The sequence below is a fragment of the Gadus chalcogrammus genome, chromosome 1 (genome assembly GCF_026213295.1).
Source record: "Gadus chalcogrammus isolate NIFS_2021 chromosome 1, NIFS_Gcha_1.0, whole genome shotgun sequence".
Classification (NCBI taxonomy): domain Eukaryota; kingdom Metazoa; phylum Chordata; class Actinopteri; order Gadiformes; family Gadidae; genus Gadus; species Gadus chalcogrammus.
Window position 1 is genome coordinate 20,833,150 of NC_079412.1, and position 27,827 is coordinate 20,860,976.

General features: G+C 51.9%; 1 protein-coding gene and 1 pseudogene across 1 annotated transcript; one reads left to right on the top strand and one right to left on the bottom strand.

Moving 5' to 3' along the window:
• On the top strand, positions 1 to 27,687 carry usp19 (ubiquitin specific peptidase 19; the record flags this gene model as incomplete). Its single annotated transcript, XM_056590338.1, has 25 exons — positions 1 to 184; positions 5,317 to 5,445; positions 5,905 to 6,041; positions 6,526 to 7,278; positions 8,577 to 8,955; positions 9,919 to 10,075; positions 10,162 to 10,233; positions 10,963 to 11,078; positions 14,272 to 14,516; positions 15,022 to 15,214; positions 15,347 to 15,480; positions 15,919 to 16,077; positions 16,646 to 16,756; positions 16,890 to 17,000; positions 17,172 to 17,273; positions 17,989 to 18,129; positions 18,969 to 19,087; positions 19,602 to 19,745; positions 19,941 to 20,296; positions 21,019 to 21,129; positions 21,864 to 22,080; positions 22,543 to 22,695; positions 23,093 to 23,259; positions 23,856 to 24,031; positions 25,239 to 27,687. Coding segments are annotated over 25 exons (4,836 nt in total), but the record flags the coding sequence as incomplete, so codon positions are not given.
• On the bottom strand, positions 18,636 to 18,754 carry LOC130392168 (5S ribosomal RNA; annotated as a pseudogene).
• Positions 27,688 to 27,827: the final 140 nt, after the last annotated feature.

A 27,827-nucleotide genomic window follows, 5' to 3' on the forward strand; every position in this document is an offset into this window, starting at 1 on the left:
ACGGGGGGCCGGCGCGGCGGGGGCGGGGGCGGGCCCTCCCAGAGAGGGCCGGAGAGGGGAGGCGTGGAGCTGACCTCCTCCAGCACCAGTAAGAAGAAGCAGAAGGACCGGGCCAACCAGGAGAGCCGAGAGGCCAAGAGGGCCGCGGCCGCCACTGGAGGGGCGATCGCCGAGGCCAAGAAGGGTTAGTGTTGGTTGTTGTTATTGTTGTCGTTGTCATTAGGGACGCACCAAATTTTCGGCCACCGAAAATTTTCGGCCGAAAAAGGCACAAAAGCAGAAAATACTTTTTTCACCGAAACAACAAAGCCGAAACAGAAATATGTGATGACGCAAACAAAAAGCGCGGATAAGCGCCAACATGTCTGCGGTGTGGACGTTTTTCAATGTTGCTGAGAAAGACCCACGTAGAGCGATTTGCAAAAATTGCAATGCCTTGATTTTAACTAAGTTAGTACACAGTCATAGCCGTAAATACAATGGTATGGTACTAATGATTGGCATAATAATTTCTTTCGGTGTTTCAGTTTTCGGCCTTGGGTTTCCTCACTCAGCTACGTTACTAAGGGAATACCTGATCTAATACACCCAGGGAGAAGGGTTAGGGTAGTAGTTGTTGTCATATTTACAGTACTTGGGTAATACCTGATTTAATACACCCGACGAGAAGGCTAAGGGTTGTCATGACTACAGTATTAGGGGAATACTTGATCACATGCTGTTTAGGACAGAAGGCCAAAGGTGCGTTCAAATGAAAATAAAAATGTACCTGCGTTACCCAGACGAAGTTGCTTGCGTGAACGTGCGAGTGATTCAGCTTTAATCTGAATATTTCAACTTGAGTGAATATGTATGAATTTGTATCGTTCGCGCGAGGAGAATCCGGTGAAGTCTGCGTGAACCGGGTCGTTGGCAACGCATGACTGAAGGCATCCAAGCCGGTGGCTGTTCTTGGATAATTTGCATCTATTAGGGACGCGTTGTTGCATTGACCTTGTAGGTAATCACGCCGTGCCTTTGGTGTAAATGCTCCGTAAGGGTTATCATAGCTACAGTACTAAGGGAATACTTAATGTTAGTGTTGTTGATATTAATTGTCATAATTACAGTACTGATATAATACTTCATCAGACAAGTCTTTGTGTGCTTGGTATTAATGGCTGTCATAATTACATAAATGTGTGGTCGTCGTGGTGACGCACGCCGTTCCCACGGCGACATGGTGGTGAAGCGTTGGCCGTGAGGTCCACGGTGGTGCCAGGAAACGTCCACGCGGCTCAAGAACGGCACATTAGAAATGTGTCATTAACGAGCTGCGTTACGCCAAGGAAACCGCGGTGGCGGGTGATGATGCCCGCTTGGTCGGGGAATTGCTGTTAAAAGCCATCAAGTGCTAAATGGTTTGTACTAGTGTTGCTAAGATACCAAGCTGTCAGGCTTTTGGATTCTATATTTCGGTGCTTGTTAGAATAACCAGGTTACTGGGGGTCTGTTTCCTGTATACTGTCGATTGGAATTGCCAATCAGATCTCTTAAGTCTTGATTGGATCGGAACACCCAGACGTAAGGGGAACATGGAGACCCGCTGAGCTAGGATGTTAAGCAGGCGCTGAGTCTACAGTATAATCTGGTGTCTTGGCTGTGTACGCACGGTCCGTGGCTTGGTTACAACTTTACAACTCGGTTTTTAGCGCGTGTTTGGTTTTACAGATGTTGGTCTTGTGTTCAGTTATTTAGCACGTGGATGGTGATTAGGGATGCACCGAGATGAAAATTCTTGGCAGAAACCGAATATACTGAAACGGGTGGCCGAAAGCCGATAACGAATACCGAATGTGGCTTTTGCTGTTTTTCATTCATTTTGCTTTAATTTTTCACCATTGCATAAATCAAACAATTAAATGCCCCTTATAATTTTTTTTGTCTTGCTTTTCAATAAAAAAAATCAATTACAAATTTGATACAAAATATTTATTTAATACTGAACGTTTTCTAACATTCCAGCAGACCTTATAGCAATAATTTAAGAACAATGTACCTTTTTAAATAAATGAGTAAAACATTATTATTTTTTTTAATCAAAAATAGAAATGTTCAGTGTATTATTTTCGGCTTTTTTACTCCTTGGGCCGAAACCGAACATTATGTTTTGGGCCATTTTTGGTGGCCGAATATTCGGTGCATCCCTAATGGTGATCATGGCCAAATGAGGCCTGTCCAATACACAACCAAAATCCCTTCTTCGTACCAATGTGACATTTTACATCTTGGCACCTAACCCGTGTATACAAAGATGGCTAGCATAAGACGCTACACGATGCAAAGTACTTGTTTCAGCAGTGGGACACGACGGACATCTGTGTATGGGAAGTGTCCTCTGTGCGTTAAATGAGTAGGCCATCCTTTTGTCCCGTGAGCTGGTTTCACACATTGCTGCGGACCAAGTCTGACGAGGTCCATCTCTGGTCTGGGAGACGGGACTTTGCCAAGGTCGTTCAAGTACTATCTGTCTCTCCCTCTCTCCTTGCCCTGGATGTATCTTATAAAGTGCTGTAGCTGTCCCCCCTCCCTTAGTCTTCCTCTCTGCCTCTCCCTCCCCTGTGTTTACCCTGTGTATCTTATACAGAGCAGTGCTGTCGTCTCTGATTCTCTCTCTCACTCCCTCTCTCTCTCTCTCCCCCTGCTTATTTCTTCTACAGTGCTGTAGTCTCTCCTCTCTCTCTATTCCACTGTCTCCCTCTCCCTTTCTACAGTGCTGTAGTCTCTCCTCTCTCTCTATTCCACTGTCTTCCTCTCCCCTTCTACAATGCTGCAGAGGGCTGCAAGTGCTCTCTCTAGTGATAACTTACAGCCCCCAATAGCTAATATACCAGATATTGAATGCTAACTGACGGCATCCTTAGCTTATATACCAGCAGGCACGCCTAAATCCTAACTAATGGCATACAAGTGATAATATACCGGCTAGCATGCTCCAGTGGTAACCATCTGTGTCCGTTAGCTAATAGACCAGCTAGCGTGCCTCAAAGCTAACTAATAGTATCAATTCGCTTATATACCAGCTAGCGTGCCTCAAAGCTAACAAACGGCACCCATAAACGTACGTAACAACTGGTGTTCCTCAGTGCAAACCAAAAGCAACCATGAGCTTATATACCAGATAGCATGCCCCAATGGTAACCAACCAACAAGCTTATATAACTCCTCATTAGCATCCGTAGCAGGGCTTGTATTGTTAATAGCAGGACAGAAGGGGCTGGGGGGAGATGAGAGGATAATAGTGCTGATGTTCATGTTAGTGTGCCTCAGTGTAATCCCTGACTGTAGCTCACAGATGGGGCCCGGGTTGGGGCGGGGGGGGGGGGGGGGGTTGAGCTTGGTTCCTTGGCCCATGTGTCCTCGCCTCTTGTGGATGCTGACTCGATGCTGAACGTTATCTGATCCGACGAATCTGAAACGCAGTGGATGAGGGTTACATGGTCGACACTCGGCACCCACGTTGGAGCCAATGCAAGTGTTCTTGTTCCTGTTGGTGTTCTACTGACGTGGTATTCTCTCCTGCTATCTCACGGCCATCTGGGTTACTTAGACGTGACGAAGCTCATTTGGGATGAATGTGCCTGATGAGCGTGTGGCCGGCTACTCTGTGAGTGATCCAACCTCCAGAGATGTGCGTCGCGCTAGCTAGCGTATCAAATGTCCCGTGGAACGTTAGTTTGTCCTACAGGGTGAGAGGCATTCGTATACCGCTGCTCACCTTGAGAGTATCGATGAATAATATGACGGATAACCAGTAGAAGAAGAGCTACAGTACAGCTATGGTTCAGTACAGGTACATTACAACCTTGGAGAAAATGCAAGCCTCAGGCTGCAGAGTATTGGGTTCTGCGCACGACCTTTCACGAGCAGGAGAGGGCGAACGAGCTCAACACGAGTAGGCTGAGGACGAGAGAGAGAGAGAGGGAGTGTAAGGGGGCTAGAGAGGGAGAGAGGAGGGGAGTGTATGGGAAAGTGAGGTCTCTCTCGCCCTCCCTAGAATAAGCCAGAGCATGGCACTGCGCTAGTGACCGTGCTAACTGCCCCATGCTACAAGCAGAGCTTCTGAGCTGGATCTCACCATGACGGGAGGTAGGTTGGCCGAGTGTGCTTTTATACCCTAGCTTCATTTGGTTGAGATTTAAGAAGGTTGGTAAGGTGCTTTGGTTTAGTGTCGGTCAACAGTCCAGGGCCTGAGGTTAACTTGGCCCCCAGCCACTGGTAGCCACCAGCGTCTAACCAGACGGATGTTTGTGTAATAAAGATGAAATGCACAAGCAGAGAAAAACATGTTTCCAGTTGTGTTGTTCCAGATCCAATGTCACCAGTTTGATTATGATGATGTGATACATCTGGTCCTCCGAAAATAATTTATTTATTTAAATAATAAAAGTAAACCGACGGTGAGGGTTCCAGTTCCTTTCTTCAGCCGGATATAACAGGACCGGGTTGGCTTGGACTGTGGTCCATCCTGTCCGCATTGTGCCCTTTAGTTTCACTTTCTCTTTACAACAAGGCAAAAGCAATGTGTAGCAGGAAAGAGAAACTAATCAGCGTGTGTGTGTGTGTGTGTGTGTGCGTGTGTGCGTGCGTGCGTGCAAACGATCATGCCTGTGTGTCACTGTTGATCTGTCTGAAAGCAGTGATCTCTCTCTGATGTGGGATTATATTTGTTTTCCACTGGGGGTATTAGGACTATTTTGAGGAAATAGGGGGTAAAACCATCCCATTCAAGTTCAACTCCAAATAGAGTTGTATCGCGTTACATCAGGACATCTGTGATGGGGTGTGCATTGCAGAGGAGCCGGGAGATAAAACCAAACCAGTTGGTGGCAGCGCAGACAAATCCACACTGGACCGTTCGCACCCTGCCTGCATGTGGCCGTGGATCAGCAAGGCCTCGTCCTTAGGCCGTGGGAACTCACGCTCCCGAATCAAACGCCACGTCTGACTTCCTCTTCAAACTGTTTCAACTCTTCCTTTTACTGCAGTGTTAGATTATATCGGACACTGACGCCGTAAATAGGAGGATTCAACAAAAAAAATGTAAGAACGTGAGTGAGAAAGGCAGTCCGTACATCTATTAAGGATCGGGGGTTCAACTGATCTTTTCACACTAGAGTTTGGTTTCACAGGTTATCAGATTCCGGACCACGGCTCATCGCCCTGTAGTCTAAATCCTGCTGGTTTTAGCCTCCTCTGCATGGTTCTGATTGGCTCTTGCCCTCCGTGCCTTGTTCTGATTGGCTGTCGCTCTCTCTGTGTGTGTGTGTTGCCCAGATGTGTTTGTGGACTGGAAGCAGAACGCCAACGAGGTGATCGTGCGTCTGCGCTGCGGAGACGGAGTGCAGAGGGCGGAGGACGTCCGCACCACCTTCACAGACACCACGTGCCACGCCCACTTCCCAGGTACGCTGCTGCGCTACGCTGCTAACACGTCATGCTAGCGTGGAAAGGACCACAGGACACTGTAGCCGGGCTACTCCGCAGCTCCAGAGAACAACAAATGAGTAGAAACCAGACTCAGCCATCGATCCAGCATAAAGAACACAAGCACACACTGGACAATTTATGCGCCATTTTAACCTTGGACACACGATCAATGTGTTGCATGCATGGTCGATAAGATTTGATCGGTGCTCTATGTTTTTACATTATGTGGTTAAGTTAAGATTTAGAAGTCTTATTCACTGTTACTGTTACTGTCCTGTAATGTCCTGCTGTCCTGCCGTCTGGGTTGGATAAAGCTTCTTGGCTTTGTTACGTCCTACGAGTCCAGTCTCTCATCCTAACTGTGGCGGTTTATCAAGAGGTTTCCATTGATCCCCCCCCTCCCCCCCCCCCCTGTGTTTGACCCCTGACCCCCAGATGGGCGGCAGTGGGAGTGCCGCCTGCAGGAGGAGATCGAGGCGTCCTGCAGCCGGGCTCAGTACAAGGAGAAGGCCGGGCTACTGCTGCTCAACATGCACAAGAAGATCCCCTTCCACATCTGGCCTTCACTCATGGTGAGGCGCTCCTCCTCCTGCTGCTCCCTGCAAACCAGCTCGCCTGGGGGCACCCCAGTGTGTCGTCGTCCCCCCTGGTCCTTTAAGGAACATGGGTTCACCCCTAATAAACATGGGTGCACCCCTGGTTCCTTTTTTAAAGCACATGGGTTCACCCCTGATTCCTTTAAGCAAAAGGCTCCTTTAAAGCCAATAACATCAATTAATTTAAGGGGCCCTATTTTAGGGGCCCCAGATGTATGGGTGACTACTTCTGTTGGTACAGTTCACTGGATACACACTAAAATAAGCATTGTTTTGCAATTTTAATTGAAGAAAAATACACTATGATTGCGGGGTGGGTTTTCCTTTAAACATTGGTTCGGTATCTTGAGCACTGAACTGCCCATCACATAGATATAAATGCAATACAAAGAAGTAAGTCAGAATAGTTTTTGGGCCCTGTGGTTGATTCTGACTCCCTGCTCCTTCCTCTCTGCTTCAGTCCAACAAGAAGGAGAAGGTCCCCGCCTCGGCCGAGACCAAGAACGGCAAGCAGCACACCGCCGCGCCGTCGCCCAAGGCTGAGTCCGGCCCCGCCCCGCCCTCCAACGCCACGGCCACGGCCACGACCCCCCTCCCAGAGCCCCGACGGGGGGGCGGGAGCAGCAAGGCCGAGAGGAACCTCAAGCGCTCCCTGAAGAACAAGCAGCAGCAGCAGCAGCAGCAGCAGCAGCAGCAGCAGCAGCAGCATCAGCAGCAGCAGCAGCATCAGCAGGCGGCGGCCGACAGAACCTCGGAGAAGCCCGCCGAGAGGACGCCGGAGGAGACCTCGGAGAGGACGGCGGTGCAGCCGGACGCGGGCGAGGCCACGGCCACCAACACCACCACCACGGCCACCACCACCACCATCACCACCACCACCACCCACACCACCAACACCGGCGGCCGCGGCCCCCGGGCGCCCAGCTCCGACCGGCAGCGCGGCCTGGAGCCCAGCCCGGCCAAGCGGACCCCCCCCCCCGTCCCGGCTCCCTCGCAGACCTCCGACGCCGCGGAGGAGGAGGGGGGCGGCGGCGGCGCCGACACGGAGCAGCGCCCGCCTCCCGAGGACGCCACGGCGGCAGCAGCAGCAGCCAATGGGAAGGCGCCACACGCGCACAAGCCCGCGGGTCGGTGCCTTTCAGCCAAACCAGCACAAAGCGGGGAGAAGAACGGGCAGGACCACCGCGCCGCCCACCTGCTCGCCAACACTCAGGTGACTCCACCGGTACTGGTACTCAATCATGTCTAAAGGACTATTATGCACCACCATGCCTACACTAGAGTGACTAGAACCTGCTCGGGTGTGACTAGAACACTCGGGTGACTCCACTGGGACTGGTACTTTATCATGTCTACAGGACTACTAAAACACCAACATGTCTAGAGTAGAGTTACTAGAACCTGCTCGCCAACACTCAGGTGACTCTACCGGTACTGGTACTCAATCATGTCTAAAGGACTATTATGCACCACCATGCCTACACTAGAGTGACTACAACCTGCTCGCCAACACTCAGGTGACTCCACCGGTACTGGTACTCCATCATGTCTACAGGACTACTAAAACACTGCCTGTCTACAGTAGAGTGACTACAACCTGCTCGCCAACACTCAGGACTACTAAAACACCAACATGTCTAGAGTAGAGAGAGTAGTGCCTTTCTTACACATGACTCCATGGGTGTTATCGGTACTTTATCATGTCTACAGCATTATTAAAGCAGTATTGACTAGCACCTTTCTTAAACACTGAGGTGACTCCCTCCTGCGTATTAATGGTTCTCTTGATCATGTCTACAGTATAATGCACAGAACATTTGTTTAAACGCCAACATGCCTACAGTAGAGCGGCTAGCACCATTCTTAAAACACTCGAAACAAAGGTTAGGGTTTACCCTTCACCATATGTACAGTATAAGGCCTAAAAAATTGTTTTGTTTGGTTCCGGTTTCCAACCGACAATTTATGTGCGACCCAAATTATTTTATGAGCTTTATAAAAAAATTAATGCAAACCATAATTACATTTTGGTACAGCACCTCTTCATTCTGTACAAGGATGAGCGAATTTTCTCGTTTTTAAATGAAAACAACCTACCTATCATTCGCTGCCGCTGGAAAAAATAAAATAAAAAAATTAAAATAAATTCCCTACCTACCCATGACCACAACTGACAACCAACAGGAACCAAACTTTTTTTTTTTTTTTTGTCCTAAGTAATATACAGTCTGCAACATCTATCTAATCATATATTCTTTATGCACAGGACTTAATATATTCTTTTTGCACAAGAACGACCTAATAATTAAATTGTTCCCGTCTGGGATCAATCAAGTACCGTTTAATGTAGCATATGACGCAGGTGAAATATGGGATATTTGGTTAGTGTGCTATTTCGTTGAGGGACCAAAGACAAACCCAAATAAAGTAACATACCCAAGATGTTGATGACTAAGCACTGCTCTATGCAGAGCCTGGTTCACTTTTAATTTATTTACGTTCCTGCTCCAGGGAGAAGAGAGTCCAAGCCAGCCCTCAGACACAGAGCTCAGGTCCGGGTCGGGCCCAGAGAACTGTCCTGGTCCACCACCAGCTACCCCACTGGTCCCGTCGTCGGATCTCCTCAAGAACGGCTCCTCTGGTCCAGAGAGACCGCCCTGCGAGCCCACGACGGAGAGGACTGTTCTGGGGGCCGGAGACGAGCCCACCAGGGTGGCGTCCGACCCGGGCTCTCTGGACCACCCTGGGACCGGGGAGACCGGGTCAGCATCGGGTCCCGCTCCGGACACAAAGCAGGCCGAGCCGTCTAGCCCGCGGCAGGAGAGGGGCGACGGAGAGGAGAAGAGAGACCAGTCGAAGGAGGAGCCCCTGGACACCGACACCACCGGCGGTGAGTAGAGAGGAGTCTGGTCTTCTACCGGACCTGTTAGACCGAGGGCTTGTGGTTGTTTAGCTAGAGCTTAGCATCGTGGGGGTTAGCCAGATCCAGCTATACCGGTGAAGCGGTCCATGAGGCGGGTATAGCCTCTTAATAACTGGTGAGATCACTGCTATAGTTTGAAGTTATCTTAAAGTCCATGTAGCAGTTCTTACTAAAGACGCGCACCGGTATGGTGGCGTTACTCTCCTCCTCCTCCCCCTCCTCCTCCTTCACAAGGACACTTGATTGATGTTGTTTGAACCGGTTTATTGCTTTGGAGCCCTGTGACTCACTGAGCCAGCCGGTGTTCCATGCTGCCATGCCAGAGACAACCTGAGTGTGTCTCTGGTGATGGCTGGTTTAACCTGTGCACATTGATGGATCAACTCACCACATGTGTGCAGCGTCACCCAGCCCCAGAGTCTAGCCTGACTCGGGCCAGGTGAGGCTGCTTAAACCAGCCAACAACCACAATCACTGCACAATCAAGCAGTAGTGTTCCATGTTTTGGAGCATTTCCTGGGTCGGCTTAGCTCAGGAGGTTGTCAGCTCCTCCTAGCTGAGTGTTGATGTGTCCCTGAGCAAGACACTTAACCATAACTGCTCCTGGTGAGCTGGCTGTTGCCTTGCATGGTTGACTCTGCCGTTGGTGTGTCAATGTGTGATTTAACCGATGTAAGTCGCTTTGGATAAAGCCGTCTGCTAAATGCCCTAATTTTAATTGTAATTGGAGCAAGATGCAAAACTATTAAAATGTTTGCAAGTCAAAAAACCCAGTAGGATCACATCATATCTCGATAAATATAAATGTACATTTAATTTTTCATATTTTTGTATTTGTGGTTAGCAAGATGCAATCCATGTGCATGCGTATGTAAATGCGTTCATACAACTGGATGGCTAGTAATAGCATGTGTTGTTTCGTTCCCCCAGCTCCAGAGCCTATGGTGAATCTGAAGTTTGTGAAGAACGATTCGTACGAGAAGGGAACCGACCTGATGGTGGTGAACGTGTACGTGAAGGGTGTGTGTCGCGAGTCGGCCAGGGTGATCTTCAGGGAGCAGGACTTCACCCTCATCTTCCAGACCAGGTGAGGACCCGAGCTCTGCTCCCTGCCCTCTGCTGCCGCACCGTACAACAACAGTGTACCACAATCTTGTCTATTTCCTGTTTCAGCGACGTCAACTTCCTGCGGCTGCACCCAGACTGTGGCCCGAACACGGTTTTCAAGTGGCAGGTCAAACTCAGGTGAGAGTTTTATGAGTGAATGAGTTCATCCTGTTTTGAAACGGACCGTTTTTAAGAAGGGAAACGACACAACAAGAACTACAATGCGTTTCTAAAATCGCAATATAAAAAAACCCGACCGTCCCTGAGAAAAATTCCAAAGGTAGATTTCATATAGAAAAGTATTCACCACTTCAAGAGAAAGCTCAAGCCAAACTCTGGTGAAAGATATCCTGATAGACCACATAGCTGTGTCCTCTGGGCCCGCTGGGATTTTTATCATTCAGCAGATGCTCAGGGTCTGATATCAACCCATCCTGTAGCCAAAGCATCTCCATCCGTCTAGTTAGGGATTGTTTCAGAGATCGATTCTCCGCAAAACTTACTCGGGGCCAAACTGTGTCTTTATAAATGAATTATTCAACAGCAGTTGGTGGCGCAGTCCAGCTGTACTTTCACTTTAGTCCCTTGTGATAACGTTATTCGATGTGATTCTCCATATATGCTATTGCACGGTAAGGATTTAGATGTTTTCTTTTCCAAAGCAATGTAAAGACAAAGTATAGAAATCAATCGATTTATTAAGGAGCCTGAACTAGTTAGCCCTTGTTGGTAGGCTTCGTATAGCGGGTATCGAACACGGAACCTCTCATCTCGGGAGTTGAACACCCTCGCCACTCTAGCCTCTGTGTACCCAGCCTCCATCTGAGTCTGGTCCCCCCCCCCCCCCCCCCCCCCTCCCCCCCACAGGAACCTGATCCAGCCGGAGCAGTGCAGCTACTCCTTCACCCCCTCCCGCCTCGACGTCTCCCTGAAGAAGAGACACAGCCAGCGCTGGGGGGCACTGGAGGCCCCCGTCCCACAAGGTCTGTTGCCCGCTTTCTTCCGGTCCCCAGACTGTCCCCCAAACACGGTTCTAGTCACTAGTGACTAGCAGCAGGCTGTCTGCTAGTCACTACTGCCTAGCAGCAGGCTGTCTGCTAGTCACTAGTGTCTAGCAGCAGGCTGTCTGCTAGTCACTAGTGTCTAGTGACTAGCAGTCAGCCTGCTGCTAGACAGTAGTGACTAGCAGACAGCCTGCTGCTAGACACTAGTGACTAGCAGACAGCCTGCTGCTAGTTACTAGTGACTAGCAGACAGCCTGCTGCTAGACACTAGTGACTAGCAGACAGCCTGCTGCTAGTTACTAGTGACTAGCAGACAGCCTGCTGCTAGACACTAGTGACTAGCAGACAGCCTGCTGCTAGTTACTAGTGACTAGCAGACAGCCTGCTGCTAGACACTAGTGAGTAGCAGACAGCCTGCTGCTAGACAGTAGTGACTAGCAGACAGCCTGCTGCTAGACACTAGTGACTAGCAGACAGCCTGCTGCTAGACACTAGTGACTAGCAGACAGCCTGCTGCTAGACAGTAGTGACTAGCAGACAGCATTCTGCTAGACACTGCTTTTTTTGGGAGAGACATGCTGAATAAATACATCATGTTTTCAAATTCGAAAATAAACGTTTGAATTTTATTCGTGATTTCAATATTGACCAAAAGAATCATGATTATGATTATTATTGTTTTTTGCATAATCAAGCAGCCCTATGCTGCACACTGCTACTAGACTGCCTGTTAGTCACTAGTCATCCGAGCGTCGTGTTTATGGCCCTGCCACCTTATGCACAGCCAACCCGCCTTGGCCTGGTGCCTGATGGCACGCCAGTGATGCGTGTCCCTCTCTCTAATCATTGCACTCTGGGACTAATGATTGCGTAATCGTCAGTCCCAGAGCATTGTATCAAAACCTGACAGGTGAAGTGCTTCACGATGTACAGCATCCATATATGTTAGAGGCCAGGGCCGTGATTCATACTAGTATGAGCGGTAATGCAGGGTCTACTGTGTGCTCCCGTTACACTATGTTATAATGTATTAGCAGTAATGCAGGGTCTACTGTGTGCGGTCTCTGTACCTGTGGTCCCATTACCCTATGTTCGGATGCTCTTGATGGGAGCACGTCTGCGCAATGCCCCTGAGCGCTTGGTGGTGAAACGCTCTGTGGTGAGCCGTTCTGTAGTGAGCCGCTCTGGGGTGAACCCCTCATTAAGCTGCCCAGAGTGGGCCCCACTTTGAGCTAAATCTGCTAAAGTGCATCCTCCCTCCTGTTTTAGATTATTGTTCAGTTTAGGGTCCCTGACAAATAAAAATAATAAATTCAACTTCCATGCCAAGTCTTGGATGTCAAGGGCGACTAGATCCTAAAATAAGACTTTTCGTCTTAACCGTGTGATATTCTGTGCAGCACCATATTTGGTCACATCCTGCTCTCCGCGGGTCCGGGACGAGAAACATACTAATAGCTGCGTAGCTCTGGGATATAGAAGGACCTTCCTAAAATACAGCCTGCACACGCTACGTCAGCTCTGAGCGCTAACGGCTAGCCGCCATGTGACCCAGACAGCAGCCTGTGGTTGGTCGAGGCTGTCCATTAGTCCACGGCTGCATCGAAGTGGCGACAGCAAGGCCACCAGCTGTTCTTAAAGACTCATTCATGCACATGCATTCATGTGTTTTGTCGTCGTGTTCGGGCCCGTGTGCGGTGCTCATCTAGGGGCAGCTTGGGCTCGCTCTCGAGGCAGGAATCCGAGCCCTGCAAGTCATCCAGTAAGAGGATCTGGCAGCAGCTCCTCCCTGCCAGCTTCACATTAACAGCGCGCTGCAGTCAAGGCCTGTAGCCGTCTTCAGTCCATCCACCCGATACGCTCTCGAAATACACCGTGGACCCTATATACGAGCCGTCAAATTAATTAAGAGTCCCCCTGGAGGGGCTGCTTGTATGGGTGAACTTGCGCCGCCCTTATTTTGAAATGCAATTCAAGCGATTTGCAAATATTGATTTTGCTGGATGTACATATATTAATAATGGAGAGTTACCAACAATCGATGAATTAGACATGCTCCTGAGGGAAACCTGTTTTTATTTGAGGAGCTCTTATCGGTGAGGGGTCGGATTTCAAGCCAAGTTGAGCTCCTACGATACAGACGATCTGATTATACTGATGTCCTGAGAACGACGCTCAATGACAGACAAGGTTCAAACGATCAGACTGGCTGATCACTGATACGGGAGTCACAGTAGTTGGTGTTTGACACAGGGATTGTATCTCATGAACCTCCATATCCTTGGCCTCGTAGCATAATTGCCTAGGTCATATTTTGGCCGAAGTGTGATACCTAACTACTCCTATGGCTCCTGATTCACTGCCTCATTGGCTACATCCTAAACAACAGAGTGATTTGCTATGAGGCTAACAATATGGTAAATATTACTATTTTACTGTTATTTCATGTAGGGGTAAGGGGGCATCATTCTCTAGGAGGCCTACAGGTAGGCTGGGGACAGTGGGGATCGAACCCTGAAAAAATAAATACAAAAATAAATAATGTATTTTCTTATTTATTTTATTTAGTTGTACTATTGAGAAAACCTAACAAATTTGCACTGTAGAAATGCCTTTTATTTTGAAAAATATATATTTTTATTATTTATTACATTTTTTAAAATATTGTTATTTTGAAACCAGTACTATGCACATTTTTTAGTTTTTGTATTTTTTCATGCTAGTTTAAGTTTGTATGTTTGAGTTGAGAAATAAACATTTTAAAATTATCAGTAATCTGTGTGCATTTTCCTTGATAACCAAGCAAATAGACTCATGACACAATTTGTTTATTATATCACAATCGCAATATTGTCCACAATAATCGCAATACGACTTTTTCACCAAATCGTGCAACACTAAATTAGATACATCCTTCAGGAACAGGGGGTTAGGAAACTGGATTACATACATCCTTCAGGAACAGGGTGTTATGAAGCTGGATGAGATAGATCCTTCAGGACCAGGGTTTGAAGGATGAACCTAATTTCCCCGGGTGAAGTCTCTGCTGGCGGGCATCACGACTCGAAAGCTGTAAAAAACGCGAAGCGCTTGTGGAACCCCCCCCCCCCCCCCCTGCTGTTGCTGCTCCCCGGTGACGCCTGACCACAAGCTCCGCCCTCCTCTGTTCAAGGTGCAGTGGGTGGTGCCAAGATGGCTGTACCCTCCAGGCCCGCCCCCATGGAGCCCAGCAACCAGCCGGGCAGCAGCCAGCACAGCCTGCCCCCCCAGGAGGAGCCCCCCCGCCTGGCCGACGACCAGTCCAAGGGCCCGCCCCCCCGCGGCGGGGACGACAACAACAGCGGCGGCGGCGGCGGCCTGGACTCGGTGGCGCCGCGCTCCGACCACGTCTCCAAGCTGGAGCCCGCCGTTACCACGGTGAGCCGACCTACAATAACTACATTTATCAACATTCATCGCTAGGTATCGCAATTACCCGTGTACAACATAGATAGCTAGGATAAGATGCTACACAATGCTAAGTACTATTTTAAGTGCCAGGACGTACAACATACAATAAGTGTGTACACTAAGTGCCAGGACGTACAACATACAATAAGTGTGTACATTAAGTGCCAGGACGTACAACATACAATAAGTGTGTACATTAAGTGCCAGGACGTACAACATACAATAAGGGTGTAAATTAAGTGCCAGGACGTACAAATAAGTGCATACAGTAAGTGCCAGGACATACAACATACAATAAGTGTGTAAATTAAGTGCCAGGACATACAACATAAAATAGGTGCATAAGAGGGGTGAGGGGGTTAAGGGGAAAGGCTATGCAGAGTCTAGGTGAACTCTGAACAGGTGAGTCTTGAGTCTTTTGAGTAAACTGGTTCATTAAGTGTTGTCTGCCCCCCCCCCCCCCCCCCCCCAGCCCAAACCCACCTGCATGGTGCAGCCCATGGCCCACGCCCCCCAGGCCAGCAAGGAGCAGCTGGAGGAGCACGAGGAGAAGAAGGTGTGTCTGCCCGGCTTCACGGGGCTGGTCAACCTGGGCAACACCTGCTTCATGAACAGCGTCATCCAGTCGCTGTCCAACACCCGCGAGCTCAGGGACTACTTCCACGGTGGGTCACGTGACCGGGCTGGGCCGCGCAGGATTGGTGGAGAGGGGTGGGGGAATCTGAGGGGGTGGGGGCCGGACTTAAGGGCTTTGGCTCATCGGCACTTTGTGTGTGTGTGTGGGTGTGTGTGCGCAGATCGGGCGTTCGAGGCAGAGATCAACTGCACCAACCCCCTGGGAACGGGGGGCCGGCTGGCCATCGGGTTCGCCGTGCTGCTCAGAGCGCTGTGGAAGGGGACGCACCACGCCTTCCAGCCCTCCAAACTCAAGGTCTGTACCCCCTACACAGCCTCACCTGCCTACACTCACCTACCTGCCTTTACCTGTCCCAGCTATCTGCTCCCGCTCTCGCTCTCGCTCTCTCTCTCTCTCTCTCTCTCTCTGTCTCTGTCTCTGTCTCTGTCTCTGTCTCTGTCTCTCTGTCTCTCTCTCTCTCTCTTTTATCCCATGCACTCTCTCTCTCTCTCTCTCTCATATATCCCATGCTCGCTCTCTCTCTCTCTCTCTCTCTCGCTCTCTCTCTCATATATCCCATGCTCTCGCTCTCTCTCTCGCTCTCTCTCTCGCTCTCTCTCTCGCTCTCTCTCTCGCTCTCTCTCTCATCCCATGCTCGCTCTCTCTCTCGCTCTCTCTCTCATCCCATGCTCTCTCTGTCTTCCTGTCTGTCTGTGTCTGATGTCTCTCCCTTCTCTCTCTCTCTCCCTCCAGGCCATCGTGGCCAGCAAGGCCAGCCAGTTCACGGGCTACGCTCAGCACGACGCCCAGGAGTTCATGGCCTTCCTGCTGGACGGCCTCCACGAGGACCTGAACCGCATCCAGAACAAGCCCTACACCGAGAGCGTGGACTCGGACGGACGCCTGGACGAGGTACCCCCGCAGCGCTGGAGGGTGGGGGAGAGAGAGGGTGCAAGGTTTAGGGAGCGGGAGAGGGACTGTGGGCTGGAGAGAGGTTCAGGTTTAGGGAGACAGAGGGTAAGGTTTAGGGAGAGTGTAATGGGGGTTAGGGAGAGGGTTAGGTTTAGGGAGGGTGCTAGTTTTAGGGAAAGGATAAGGGAGAGTGTAATGGGGGTTAGGGAGAGGGTTGGGTTAAGCAAGAGGGATAGATAGAGGGTTAGGTTTAGGGAGGGTGCTAGGTTTAGGGAGAGGGTTAGGCAGAGTGTTAGGTTTAGGGATGCCAGCAGGGCTGTGTCCGCGGTTGGCGCTGGAGAAGAAGGGGTGGTGTTTGTATTTTACGTTATAAATATGTTGTGTGTACATTCTCCACACTGTACTGCAAAGGTACAGGGCTGGACACGCCCCGGGCTGCTAGCACAGCGCGGCTGCTCGCCTGTTTTATTAGTTTAATGTCATCGATGTGGATGCTTGTGAAGGGAGGTTACCCCTCAGGTCACACCTAGCCGGTCTAACCTGTGTGTGTCCGTTTCCGTGTCCCTAGGTGGTGGCGGAGGAGGCGTGGCAGCGGCACAAGATGAGGAACGACTCGTTCATCGTGGACCTGTTCCAGGGCCAGTTCAAATCCAAGCTGGTCTGCCCCATGTGCTCCAAGGTAGGCCCTGGACCCCCCCTTTGCTCTGGGTTCCTCCCTGTAGCCGGCAGGGGCCGTCTCCCCACCGCCTCCCACCCTTGTCCCGAGGGGATCATTAAACCCCGCCTCTCTGCCCCCCGTCCTCCACTCCCAGGTGTCCATCACCTTCGACCCCTTCCTCTACCTGCCGGTGCCGCTGCCCCAGAAGCAGAAGGTCCTCACCGTGTTCTACTTCGCTAAGGAGCCTCACAAGAAGCCCGTCAAGGTGAGAGGAGCGGGCCCACCTCTGAGAATCTAGAGAACGTCTATTTAGTGTGTGTGTGTGTGTTTTGTTAGTTTGGGGACGTTTTCGACGCTCTTTTGAAGACTCTCCGTCCCACGGTGTAGATACGTGTGCTGAAGGTCTCTCGCTCCTGTCTCTTCCCTGTCTCTCTAGTTCCTGGTGAGCGTGAGTAAGGAGAACTCCCGGGCTGCAGAGGTCCTGGAGTCCATCTCCAGGAGCGTCAGGGTCAAGCCAGAGAACATCACCCTGACAGTGGTAAACCCAATGCTAAGACACTCACCCTATAACACTCACCCTCACAGTGGTAAACCCAATGCTAAGACACTCACCCTACAACACTAACCCTCACAGTGGTAAACCCAATGCTAAGACACTCACCCTACAACACTCACCCTCACAGTGGTAAACCCAATGCTAAGACACTCACCCTACAACACTCACCCTCACAGTGGTAAACCCAATGCTAAGACACTCACCCTACAACACTAACCCTCACAGTGGTAAACCCAATGCTAAGACACTCACCCTACAACACTAACCCTCACAGTGGTAAACCCAATGCTAAGACACTCACCCTACAACACTAACCCTCACAGTGGTAAACCCAATGCTAAGACACTCAACCTACAACACTCACCCTCACAGTGGTAAACCCAATTCTGAAAACTCACCCTATAACACTCACCCTGACAGTGGTAAACATAATGCTGTCACTCGCACTCGCACCGCAACACTCGCACCGCAACACTCGCACCGCAACACTCGCACCGCAACACTCGCACCGCAACACTCGCACCGCGACACTCGCACCGCAACACTCGCACCGCAACACTCGCACCGCATCACTAACTCATTTGAATTGACATACATAGGACACAACGGCACACAATCTCCAACTAGGACCTTACAACCCCAACCCCACCCCTGATGTCCTGTGTGTGGTGGTGCCCCCCCCCCCCCCCCCCCCCAGGTGGAGAAGAGCCGCTTCAGCCGAGTGTTCCCTCCCAGCCACTCCCTGGACACGGTGTCCTCCGGCGACGTGCTGCTCTGCTTCCAGCTGCTCTCCAAGGAGCTGGCCAAGGAGAGGGTGGTGCTTCTCCGGGTGCAGCAGGTAGGGTACACCCCCTCACACCCCACCCTCCACCCAACCTGAAGCCCTGTGGTGGTCGCTAGTATTAGTAATAATAATAATTGATATAGCGCTTCTCTAGACACTCAAAGACGCTTTACAGTGAAGGGGGGGGACCTCACTCACCACCACCAGGGTGTAGCCCCCACTTGGGTGATGCACGGCAGCCAATCTGCGCCAGAACGCTCACCACGCACCGGCTCGAGGTGGAGAGTGAGGGAATTAATGAGTCAGCCAATTATACAGGAGGATGATTAGGGGGCCGGATTGAATGAGCCTGGTTGGGCCAGGACACCGGGGAAACCCCTACTCTCAGAGATAAGTGCCCTGAGATCTTGTATGACCTCAGTGAGTCAGGACCTCGGTTTTACGTCTCCTCCGAAGGAAGGCGCCTTCCACAGCACGGTGTCCCCGTCACTAAACTGAGGCATCGGGAGTGATGTTAAGGCCAGAGGGAAGAGTGCCACCTATAGGCCACCACCCGACACCACTTACAGCACCTGGTGTTCCCAGGCGGTCTCCCAACCAAGTACTAACCAGGCCCGACCATGCTTAGCATCCGAGGTCAGACGAGATCGGGCGTGTCCATGGTGGTAGGGCTGTATTGAGACAGCAGGCACTTTAAAATAGATAAATATTTTCGACTGTTACCCGTCGTGCTCACCTGTTGTCCTCACCTGTTACCCGTCGTGCTCGCCTGTCGTGCTCACCTGTCGTACTCACCTGTTGTCCTCACCTGTTACCTGTTGTCCTCACCTGTTAGCTGCGGTGCTCACCTGTTAGCTGTAACCTGTCCCCTGTGCCCCGTCCCCGTCCCCCAGAGGCTGCAGGTGCCCAGCCTCCCCATCTCGAAGTGCGCCGCGTGCCTGAAGCCTCCGGTGGCCGACGAGGACAAGCTGAAGCGCTGCATGCGCTGCTACCGCGTCGGATACTGCAACCAGTGAGTCACCAGCCCGTTCCCCGGGCAACGGAACAGTCTGCCAGTTGCCCTTAGCAACCGAACGGCCCGACAGTTTCCCTTAACAACAGAACAGCAAACTTGCCTCCCCTAGCAACAGGACAGTCAACCAGCTTCTCCTAGCAACAGAACAGTCTGCCAGTTTCACCTAGCAACAGAACAGTCCGCAGGTTTCCCTTAGCAACAGAACAGTCCGCCAGTATCCCTTAGCAACAGAACAGTCCACCAGTTTCCCTTAGCAACAGAACAGTGCCAGTTTCCCCTAGCGACAGGACAGTCAACAAACTAGCCTTAGCAACAGGACAGTTCAACAGTTTCTCTTAGCAACAGAACAGTCAACTAGTTTCCAAAGAAACAGTAAAACAAACTAAGCAACAGAAGAATCCGGCAAATCCCCGTTATCTCATCCAACTCAACTGTGATTGCTATGCGTCACCGTGAATGTCTTACCCGGTGTGTAATACTTGACCCAATGAGCTGACCCGTGTGTCCCCAGGGCCTGTCAGAAGAGCCACTGGGCCATCCACAAGGGCCAGTGTGGCAGCAGCTGTGAGAACGTGGGGCTGCCCTTCCTGGTCAGCGTCCCCCAGTCCAGGCTCACCTACTCCCGCCTCACCCAGCTGCTGGAGGGCTACTCCAGGTGACTCTCTCCCTCTCGCTCTCTCTCTCTCTCCCCTCTTACCCTGCTCTCGCTCACCCAATCTCTCACCCTACTCTCTCTCACCCTACTCTCTCTCACCCTACTCTCTCTCGCCCAACTGTCTCCCACCCTCCTCCCTCACTCTCCCGTCTCACCCTCTCTCTCACCCTCCCTGTGTCCCCCCCCCCCCCCCAGGTATTCGGTCAACGTGTTCCAGCCTCCCTTCCAGTCGGGCCGGGGGTCTCCAGAGCCCACCCAGCCCCCCCGGGCCCCGGACGCCCCCCCCTCATCGGGTCGGCCCGACGGGACCCCCCACCACGGGGAGGAGGAGGCCGCGAGCGGGGGGGAGAAGGAGTCGGGCCACGCCTCCTCCTCCTCCTCTTCCTCGCTGCTCCCCGGGGAGTCATGTGACTCCCTCTCCTCCTCCTCCCTGGGCCGGACCGCCGACTCCGGCTTCTCGGAGCCCCCCTCCCAGGCCTCCTCCTGCGGGGGGCCCCCGGACCCCCAGGCTGAGAAGGAGACGTCGTGTGAGAAGGTCATGCGGCCAGAAGGTGAGGTCCCCCCCCCCCCCCCCCCCCCTGGCATAACAATATGTGTGTACACCCCAACACACAAATGCACCCCAACACACAAATGCACCCCAACACACACGTGCACCCCAACACACACGTGCACCCCAACACACACGTGCACCCCAACACACACGTGCACCCCAACACACACGTGCACCCCAACACACACGTGCACCCCAACACACACGTGCACCCCAACACACACGTGCACCCCGACACACACACACACGCACCCCGACACACACACACACGCACCCCGACACACACACACACGCACCCCGACACACACACACACGCACCCCGACACACACACACACGCACCCCGACACACACACACACGCACCCCGACACACACATGCACCCCGACACACACGAACGCACCCCAACGCACACACGCACCCCAACGCACCCCCAACGCACACACGCACCCCAGCGCACACACGCACCCCAGCACACACACGCACCCCAACACACACGCACCCCAACACACACACACCCCAACACACACACACACACACACCCCGACACACACACGCACCCCGACACAAACATGCACCCGGGGGGGGGGGGTGTCTATCGTAGTGTTGGGGTGTGTGTGTCAGCAGATGCATGTTGCATCCCCCCTAATGCTCAGAGCATGAGGGGGCGGGGTCCCGGCGGGGGGTCCCGGTCAGCGGCCCTAACGTTGTGTCCCTCCCCAGCCGTGGTGACGGGGTACCAGCAGCCCAGCGGAGCCGCCCCGGGACACGCCTGCCAGTTCTACATCTCCCTGCTGGACGCCAACCACAAGGAGCAGCGATTGGACGAGAACGGTGAGGACGCCATCCCCTCCTCATCCAACCCAGAGGCCGTCAACGGCTGGCTATGGGCATTCACAAACACCCCTTAACCTTAGATTTCAGAAATGTGAAACATTTCGAGTGGTTAGTGATGTTCGTTGATGTTCCTCATTAAGTATCGTAGCGAAATACAGTTTATGTCGTGTTTTATTTGGCATTTTGTAAATGAAACGGAAACCGGAAACGGAAAGTGGGGGTGGTTGTAGTCTTCTCGTTCGGTTCTAGCCCTACTGTTGATACGGAGAACCGAGTAAAAGGACTACAACCCCATTTCTGTTTTCGGTTTCGGTTCGGTCCGGTTTCCGTTTCATTTACAAAATGCCGATTTACAAAATGCCAAATAAAAACACGACAGAGATGGGCGATTCGAAATTAGCCGAATACTGGAGACAAGACCAATATTCAAAATTTCGGTGTTCACAACTCTATTTCACCCTAGACAAACCAGAAAGGGGGCTCAATGTTCAAAATACCGGAATTATCCTTTAAACTGAACCAAAGCAGCAGCTCTGGTCACAGATGCAGATGGTGCGAGATGTTCTGGGCCTGGTTCTGGCCCTAGTTCTGGTCCTGGCCATGACTCTGGCTCTGGTTCTAGTTCTTGCTCTGGTTCTTGCTTCGGTTCTGGGTAAGCTTCCTGTTCTGGTCCTGGTCCTGAGTCTGACCCTGACCCCGCCTCCGTCCCCCCCTGCCCCCCCCCCCCCCAGAGGACCTGCTGTCGGAGCTGCAAGACGACTGCACCCTGGAGCTAGTGTGGCAGAACAACGAGCGCCTCAAGGAGTACGTGCTGGTGCGCTCCAAGGACCTGGAGTTCCAGGAGGACCCGGGCTCCCTGAGCGAGACGTCCCGCGCCGGGCACTTCACCCTGGAGCAGTGCCTGAAGCTCTTCACCAAGCCGGAGGTCCTGGCCCCGGAGGAGGCCTGGTGAGGACCCACAACGCAGAGCTTCAGGGCGGGCGTGTCACAGGAATAGAGAGCCCTCATCGTGGTGGCTTCATACAAATCAATACATTTTAGGTTCCGTTCCCTGATTGATAGTATTGTCTGTGCTATAATAATAATAAGAAGAAATTGTATTTATAACGCACTATATATATCAACTCAATGGCCTCAAAGTGCTACAATGCACATTAAAAGATAAATACATAATCATAAAAGGCTAACTAGATTAAAAAGAAAAATAACAGAGAAAAAATAATCATTTAAAATAGCAGTTTAGCCAAAGGCTTTTCTAAAAAGATGGGTTTTTAGGCCTCTTTTAAAAGCATCCACAGGATTCACATCCGCTATATTGATTGGATGTTCAGCTGTTTCTGTAGACTTTCTGTAGGTTTCTGGCATAATTAACCAATTAGGACTTAACATTGTGTTTGTGTGTGTCACCAGGTACTGCCCAAAGTGCCAGCAGCATCGCGAGGCGTCCAAGCAGCTGTTGCTATGGCGACTGCCCAACGTGCTCATCATCCAGCTGAAGCGCTTCTCCTTCCGGAGCTTCATCTGGAGGGACAAGATCAACGACATGGTGGACTTCCCCGTCAGGTGCGGTCGCTCACAGAGTCCCCTCACACAATGACATGTTATGATGTTATGAGCTTTAACAAAGTACCCTCACGCTCCAGCCAGCAGCATCCTTTGAAAACACAGTCCTCTACTTAGAGGTTGGTTCTCTGCCTCCCCTGGAAACAGGCAGGGTGGAGGTGATGAGGTTTGCCTTTAGCTCCATCTGGTGGATTCCTAAGGAACTCCTACAGTACATGGGAGCAAAGTCAGTGGCAGGGAGCATTCTGAGACGAGGTAGACGTAGTATGACTTATTCAACAAGGCTCTGATTCACAGTGCAGTACCTCTGACCACTGTAGGTGGCGCTAGCAACCATTGTTCTTTAGGGTCCCTCTCTGGCTCATGACCTGTCCCTCTCCGCCCCCCCTCCCCCCAGGAACCTGGACCTGAGCCGGTTCTGCATCGGGCAGAAGGACGAGCTGCAGCAGCCCCCGGTGTACGACCTGTACGCCGTCATCAACCACTACGGGGGCATGATCGGGGGCCACTACACGGCCTACGCCCGCCTGCCCAGCGACAACAACAGCCAGCGCAGCGACGTGGGTCAGTACCAGCGCCTCACGGGCTCCCGATGGAGCTCTCTGTATTAGGACTGAGCACCACTACTTTATCTTGAGTGTTGGTAGGAAATAAACGGGCCCGAATCTCAACGAGTCCCATCTCCTCTCCTCTCCCTCTCTCCCTCTCCCAACCCCTCCACCCTCCCTCCCTCTCTCCTTCCCCCTCTCTCTCGCTCTCTCACTTCCTTCTCTCCATCTCCCCCGCTTCCCTCCCCCTTCCTCTCTCCCTCCCCTGACTCTCCCTCTCTCCCTCCCTGTCCTTCCCCCACCTCTCCCTCTCTCCTCTCCCCCTCCCCTCCTCCCTCCTCTCCCCCTCCCCTCCTCCCTCCCTCCTCCTCCCCTCCTCTCTCATCCCTCCCTCCCCTCTCTTCTCCCTCCCCCCTCCCCTCCTCTTTCTTCCCCCCCTCCTCTCTCCTCCCTCCCCTCCTCTCTCCTCCCTCCCCTCCTCCCTCCTCCCTCCTCCCTCCCTCCTCTCCTCCCTCCTCTCCTCCCCTCCTCTCTCCTCCCTCCCTCCCCTCTCTTCTCCCTCCTCCCTCCCTCCTCCCTCCCCTCCCCTCCTCCCTCCCTCCTCTCCCCCAGGCTGGCGTCTGTTTGACGACAGCACCGTCACCATGGTGGAGGAGAGCCAGGTGGTGACGCGCTACGCCTACGTCCTGTTCTACCGCCGCCGCAACTCCCCGGTGGAGCGGCCCCCGCGCTTCCTGGGGCCCCTGGGGGACGAGGCCCCCGGCGCTACTGGGGGGGCCGTCAGCCAGGTGGGGGCGCCACACTCACACACAGACGCACACACACACACACACACTCACACCTAGACACACACACACCTAGAGACACACAAACACAGACTGACACATACACATTCAAACACAAACACTCACATGAAGCTAGATGCACACAGAAACAAACACACACAGAAACAAACACACACACGAACATGGACAACACAAGAACAAGGAAAGGCAGACTCATACACACACACACACACAGACACACACACACACACACACAAACTCTCACAGGGCAGTGGGCCACGGGCAGAAGCCTTCCCCAATCAAACTTCCACTTGGTTTTGTACTGTTGTACGATTTTAGTATGTTACTGAGTATGTATGGTGCTCCTGGCTGGAGAGTCTCTTTCTAAACCCGGTTCACTGTTAGTCACTACTGTGTGTGTGTGTGTGTGTGTGTGTGGTACCCTGTATTTGTTCGTACACACTGTCAACAGATGGTGGTGCTGTAGGGAGGGTGTCCATCCCATGATCTGAGGGGTCAGGCAGGGGTCACACGTTGCTGGGGCACATCGCTCTAACCCGGGTAGAGAAGTGTTTCAGACGTTTCGCAGCCCGTCCGTTACCTCACTTTAAACTCCAGCAGACAGAGTGTGAGCTCTCCCCAGGAGGCGGTCTGAGGCCCGGAGGTTGAGGAGGACGGGGGCTGATCACTGACGGGGGTCAGATATTCAGATCAGTAGACGGGGGGACGTAGACGTGCAGGAAGACACGGGAGAGAGAGAGCTGGTGGAGCGTGGTGCTGCAACATGTACTTTACATGAGCTAATTAATCAGTGTAGCCTTCCGTCATGTTCCCCGCTGCGACACTGTCATGTACCACACACACGTGATTCGTGCAGAGTACAGTGGGGTCCGAGGGCTAGGCTAGTACTGTCATATCTAGTGGGCGCAGAGCGTGTGTTGGGCAGCGTGTTTGCGTGACCGTGGGCTTGCGGGGAGCGTGTTTTTAACGTGTGGTTAGCCTGTTTTTAGCGTGCTGCGAGCGTGCGGTTAGCTTTGGGTGAGCGTGTAAGGGTTAGCGTTAGCGTGTTGTTAGCTTTGGGTGAGCGTGTTAGGGTTAGCGTTAGCATGTTGTTAGCGTTGGGTGAGCGTGTTAGTTAGCGTTAGCCTGTTGTTAGCGTGTTGCCGCCGCCACCCGTTCCCAGACCGCTGACGCAGGTTTCCAACCGCAGGCCTCACTAATATGGCAGGAACTGGAGGAAGAGGAGGAGGAGGAGGAGGAGGAAGGGGCCCGCGGCGTGCGGCGGAGAGCGGCGGCGGCGGCCCCCCGGGAGGGCGGCGGCGAGGGGCGGGCGGGGCGATGGCGCCGGGCGCGCGCGGCCGTGGCGCCGCCCCCGGAGGACGACTGGGTCCAGTACCTGGTGCTGGGGACGCTGGTGGCCCTGCTGGCCCTGCTGCTCAACCTGGCCTACCCCCTGGTGTTCCGCACCCCCCGGGCCTGAGCCCCGCATCCCCCCACCCCCGTCACCCCAACCTCAGAGACCGAGGTCGAAGGTCACCGGCGACAAAGGCCTGAAACGACGGCGGAGCCGGCCGGCTTTGGACTTTTTAAATCCATCGCTGACTGTCCGGTCGGAGGCCAACAGATATTAACATGATTAGCATTTACCCTGCGCTTCCTTCAACGCATCAGCAGCTTCTAGAGGAAACAGCCATGTTGCATGAACCAGAAGAAGTGACCTGGACCTAAGGCTGCACAGCAGGGAACCGGGTTCTCCTGGGGTCTTGGTTCTCCTTGGTACTGGGTTTCTCCTGCCCGGGTCTGCGTAGGATCAGGCACCTACTGGAGGCTCTCTGCAAACCACTGAGCAACCGTTAGCCTCTGAGCTCATAGAGCGTCTGGGTTCCTAACCTCAGCCCTGATTGGCTGAAGGGGACATGCCGGATGTAGTGACCTGTCGTCGTCCACTAAGGGGAGACGAAGGGTCGAGGCGCGGGAAGGGAAACACTCGTGTGGAAGATTTTTATGAATCGTAGCTTCAAGCCGCTGTCAGGGAGTTTGTGTCTGCATGCGTAGCTGCTGCTCCTGCTGCTTCACTTTGGCTGCTGCCCTGCTCTCAGGGAACACCGCAACACTAATGCAAGACGGATGAAGAGTGCGTGTCTGGGCTGTGTCTCCTAGTGCAGGATAAAACTGAGGCACTCCAAACTGTTTGTTTTTTCTCCTTTTTGTTTGTGTTGAAGTTTTTGTTATCCTTTTTCTTTTTCTTTTTTTTTATCTTTGAGTCATATTTAAATGGGTTTCCGCTGTAGTCTGACATTCTAATTTTCCTTTTTTAATGTGTGTGACTGTTTCAAGCCATAGCCATGTTCAACATTGAAAATGTCAAGTCCAACCGGAATGTAACCAGACAGTTATCGAGAATGTTTAATAATCAATGTAACGTGCTGCCGTTTGGACAGGAAGTGATGTAATGAAGCTGTAAATGTACCGGGGCGTGAAGGGCTTGTTTGTAAACGAACTCTGGAAACGACTGGAAGCTCAGGCACTAAACACGATGCGTCCGCACACTGTCCTATGACCTCCTGTTTAGACCAACACAGAATCACATCAGTCTCCTAGAAAGCTTCTTCCTGTGGTCTCCACCCAGTGGACCCTCAACTCCTCCTGGTTCCTCTGGGGGTCCGGGGGGAGGGACAGATCGGTCTCAGGGACCTCCCAGCGCTCTGCTCTATTTAAATCACTTCTCCAGTTAAATACTGTCTGTAATATGCTGCTGTTCTGTGTGTATCTGAACCCGACGAATGAAGGCCTAACGTCCAGTACTTTAATGCTTTGATTTTATTCCAATGACATGTTTCTATTTTCTTGTTACGTTTGATTCAGTTGTTCCTTTTTTGTTAATGTCTGAGGTTTTTAGAAAACGGAAGCGTGCGTGCGCGTGTGTGCGTGTGTATGTGTGTGTGTGTGTGGGTGTGTGTTAGGGCTGGGCGATTAATCAAATTTTTATCGCGATTTCGATTTTAGCGTCAAACGATCACGAAATTTACATAATCAAGATTTTCGATTATTTTTTTAATGATTTATAGAAAGGGCAGAACAGCTGGATACATATCTGTATTATTTTAGATTGTCAGTTACAACGTTTTTTTTGGGAGAGACATGCTGAATAAATACATAGAAAATAATCGTTTGAATAATCGTGATTTCAATATTGACCAAAATAATCGTGGTTATGATTTTTCCCATAATCGAGCAGCCTGTGTGTGTGTGTGTGTGTGTGGAACCAACGAGTTTGGGGTCCATTTTAGGAATTACATTTATTTGTTGTGGAAGAGGGGCTAAATGTGTGCTCTGAATAACAATGTCTTGTTTTCCGTCTTCAAACGGCCCAAATGGTGGCAATAATGTTTCCATCCTCTGGCGGTGAACTGTAACCAAGCCTTCATCCTGCTGCACACAAATTACGCAATAAATCATACAACCTTGTTTTATTTTCTGTCTGTTTTTGCGCATTGTCTGAATATCTCGTGTTTTTACTACAAAGATGTTGTTCTGTGTGTCACTGATTGGCTATCAGTGGGCTTGTGTTTACTGTTTTTACCGTGTGTCATGAGTTCTGATTGGCTGGTGGGGTGTTTTTCAGTCCACTCGTCTCACCAAGTCTCATGCATTCTGATTGGCTAGCTGGACTAGTCCTGCAGTGCTGATTGGCTCCTCTGGTTTGTCTTGCAGGGCTCCAGCCAGGCGATGTTCGGGGCAGACCTGGACTCGGACGGAGCTCCCACGCTGCCCACCGAGGTGACCTCTGACCTCTACA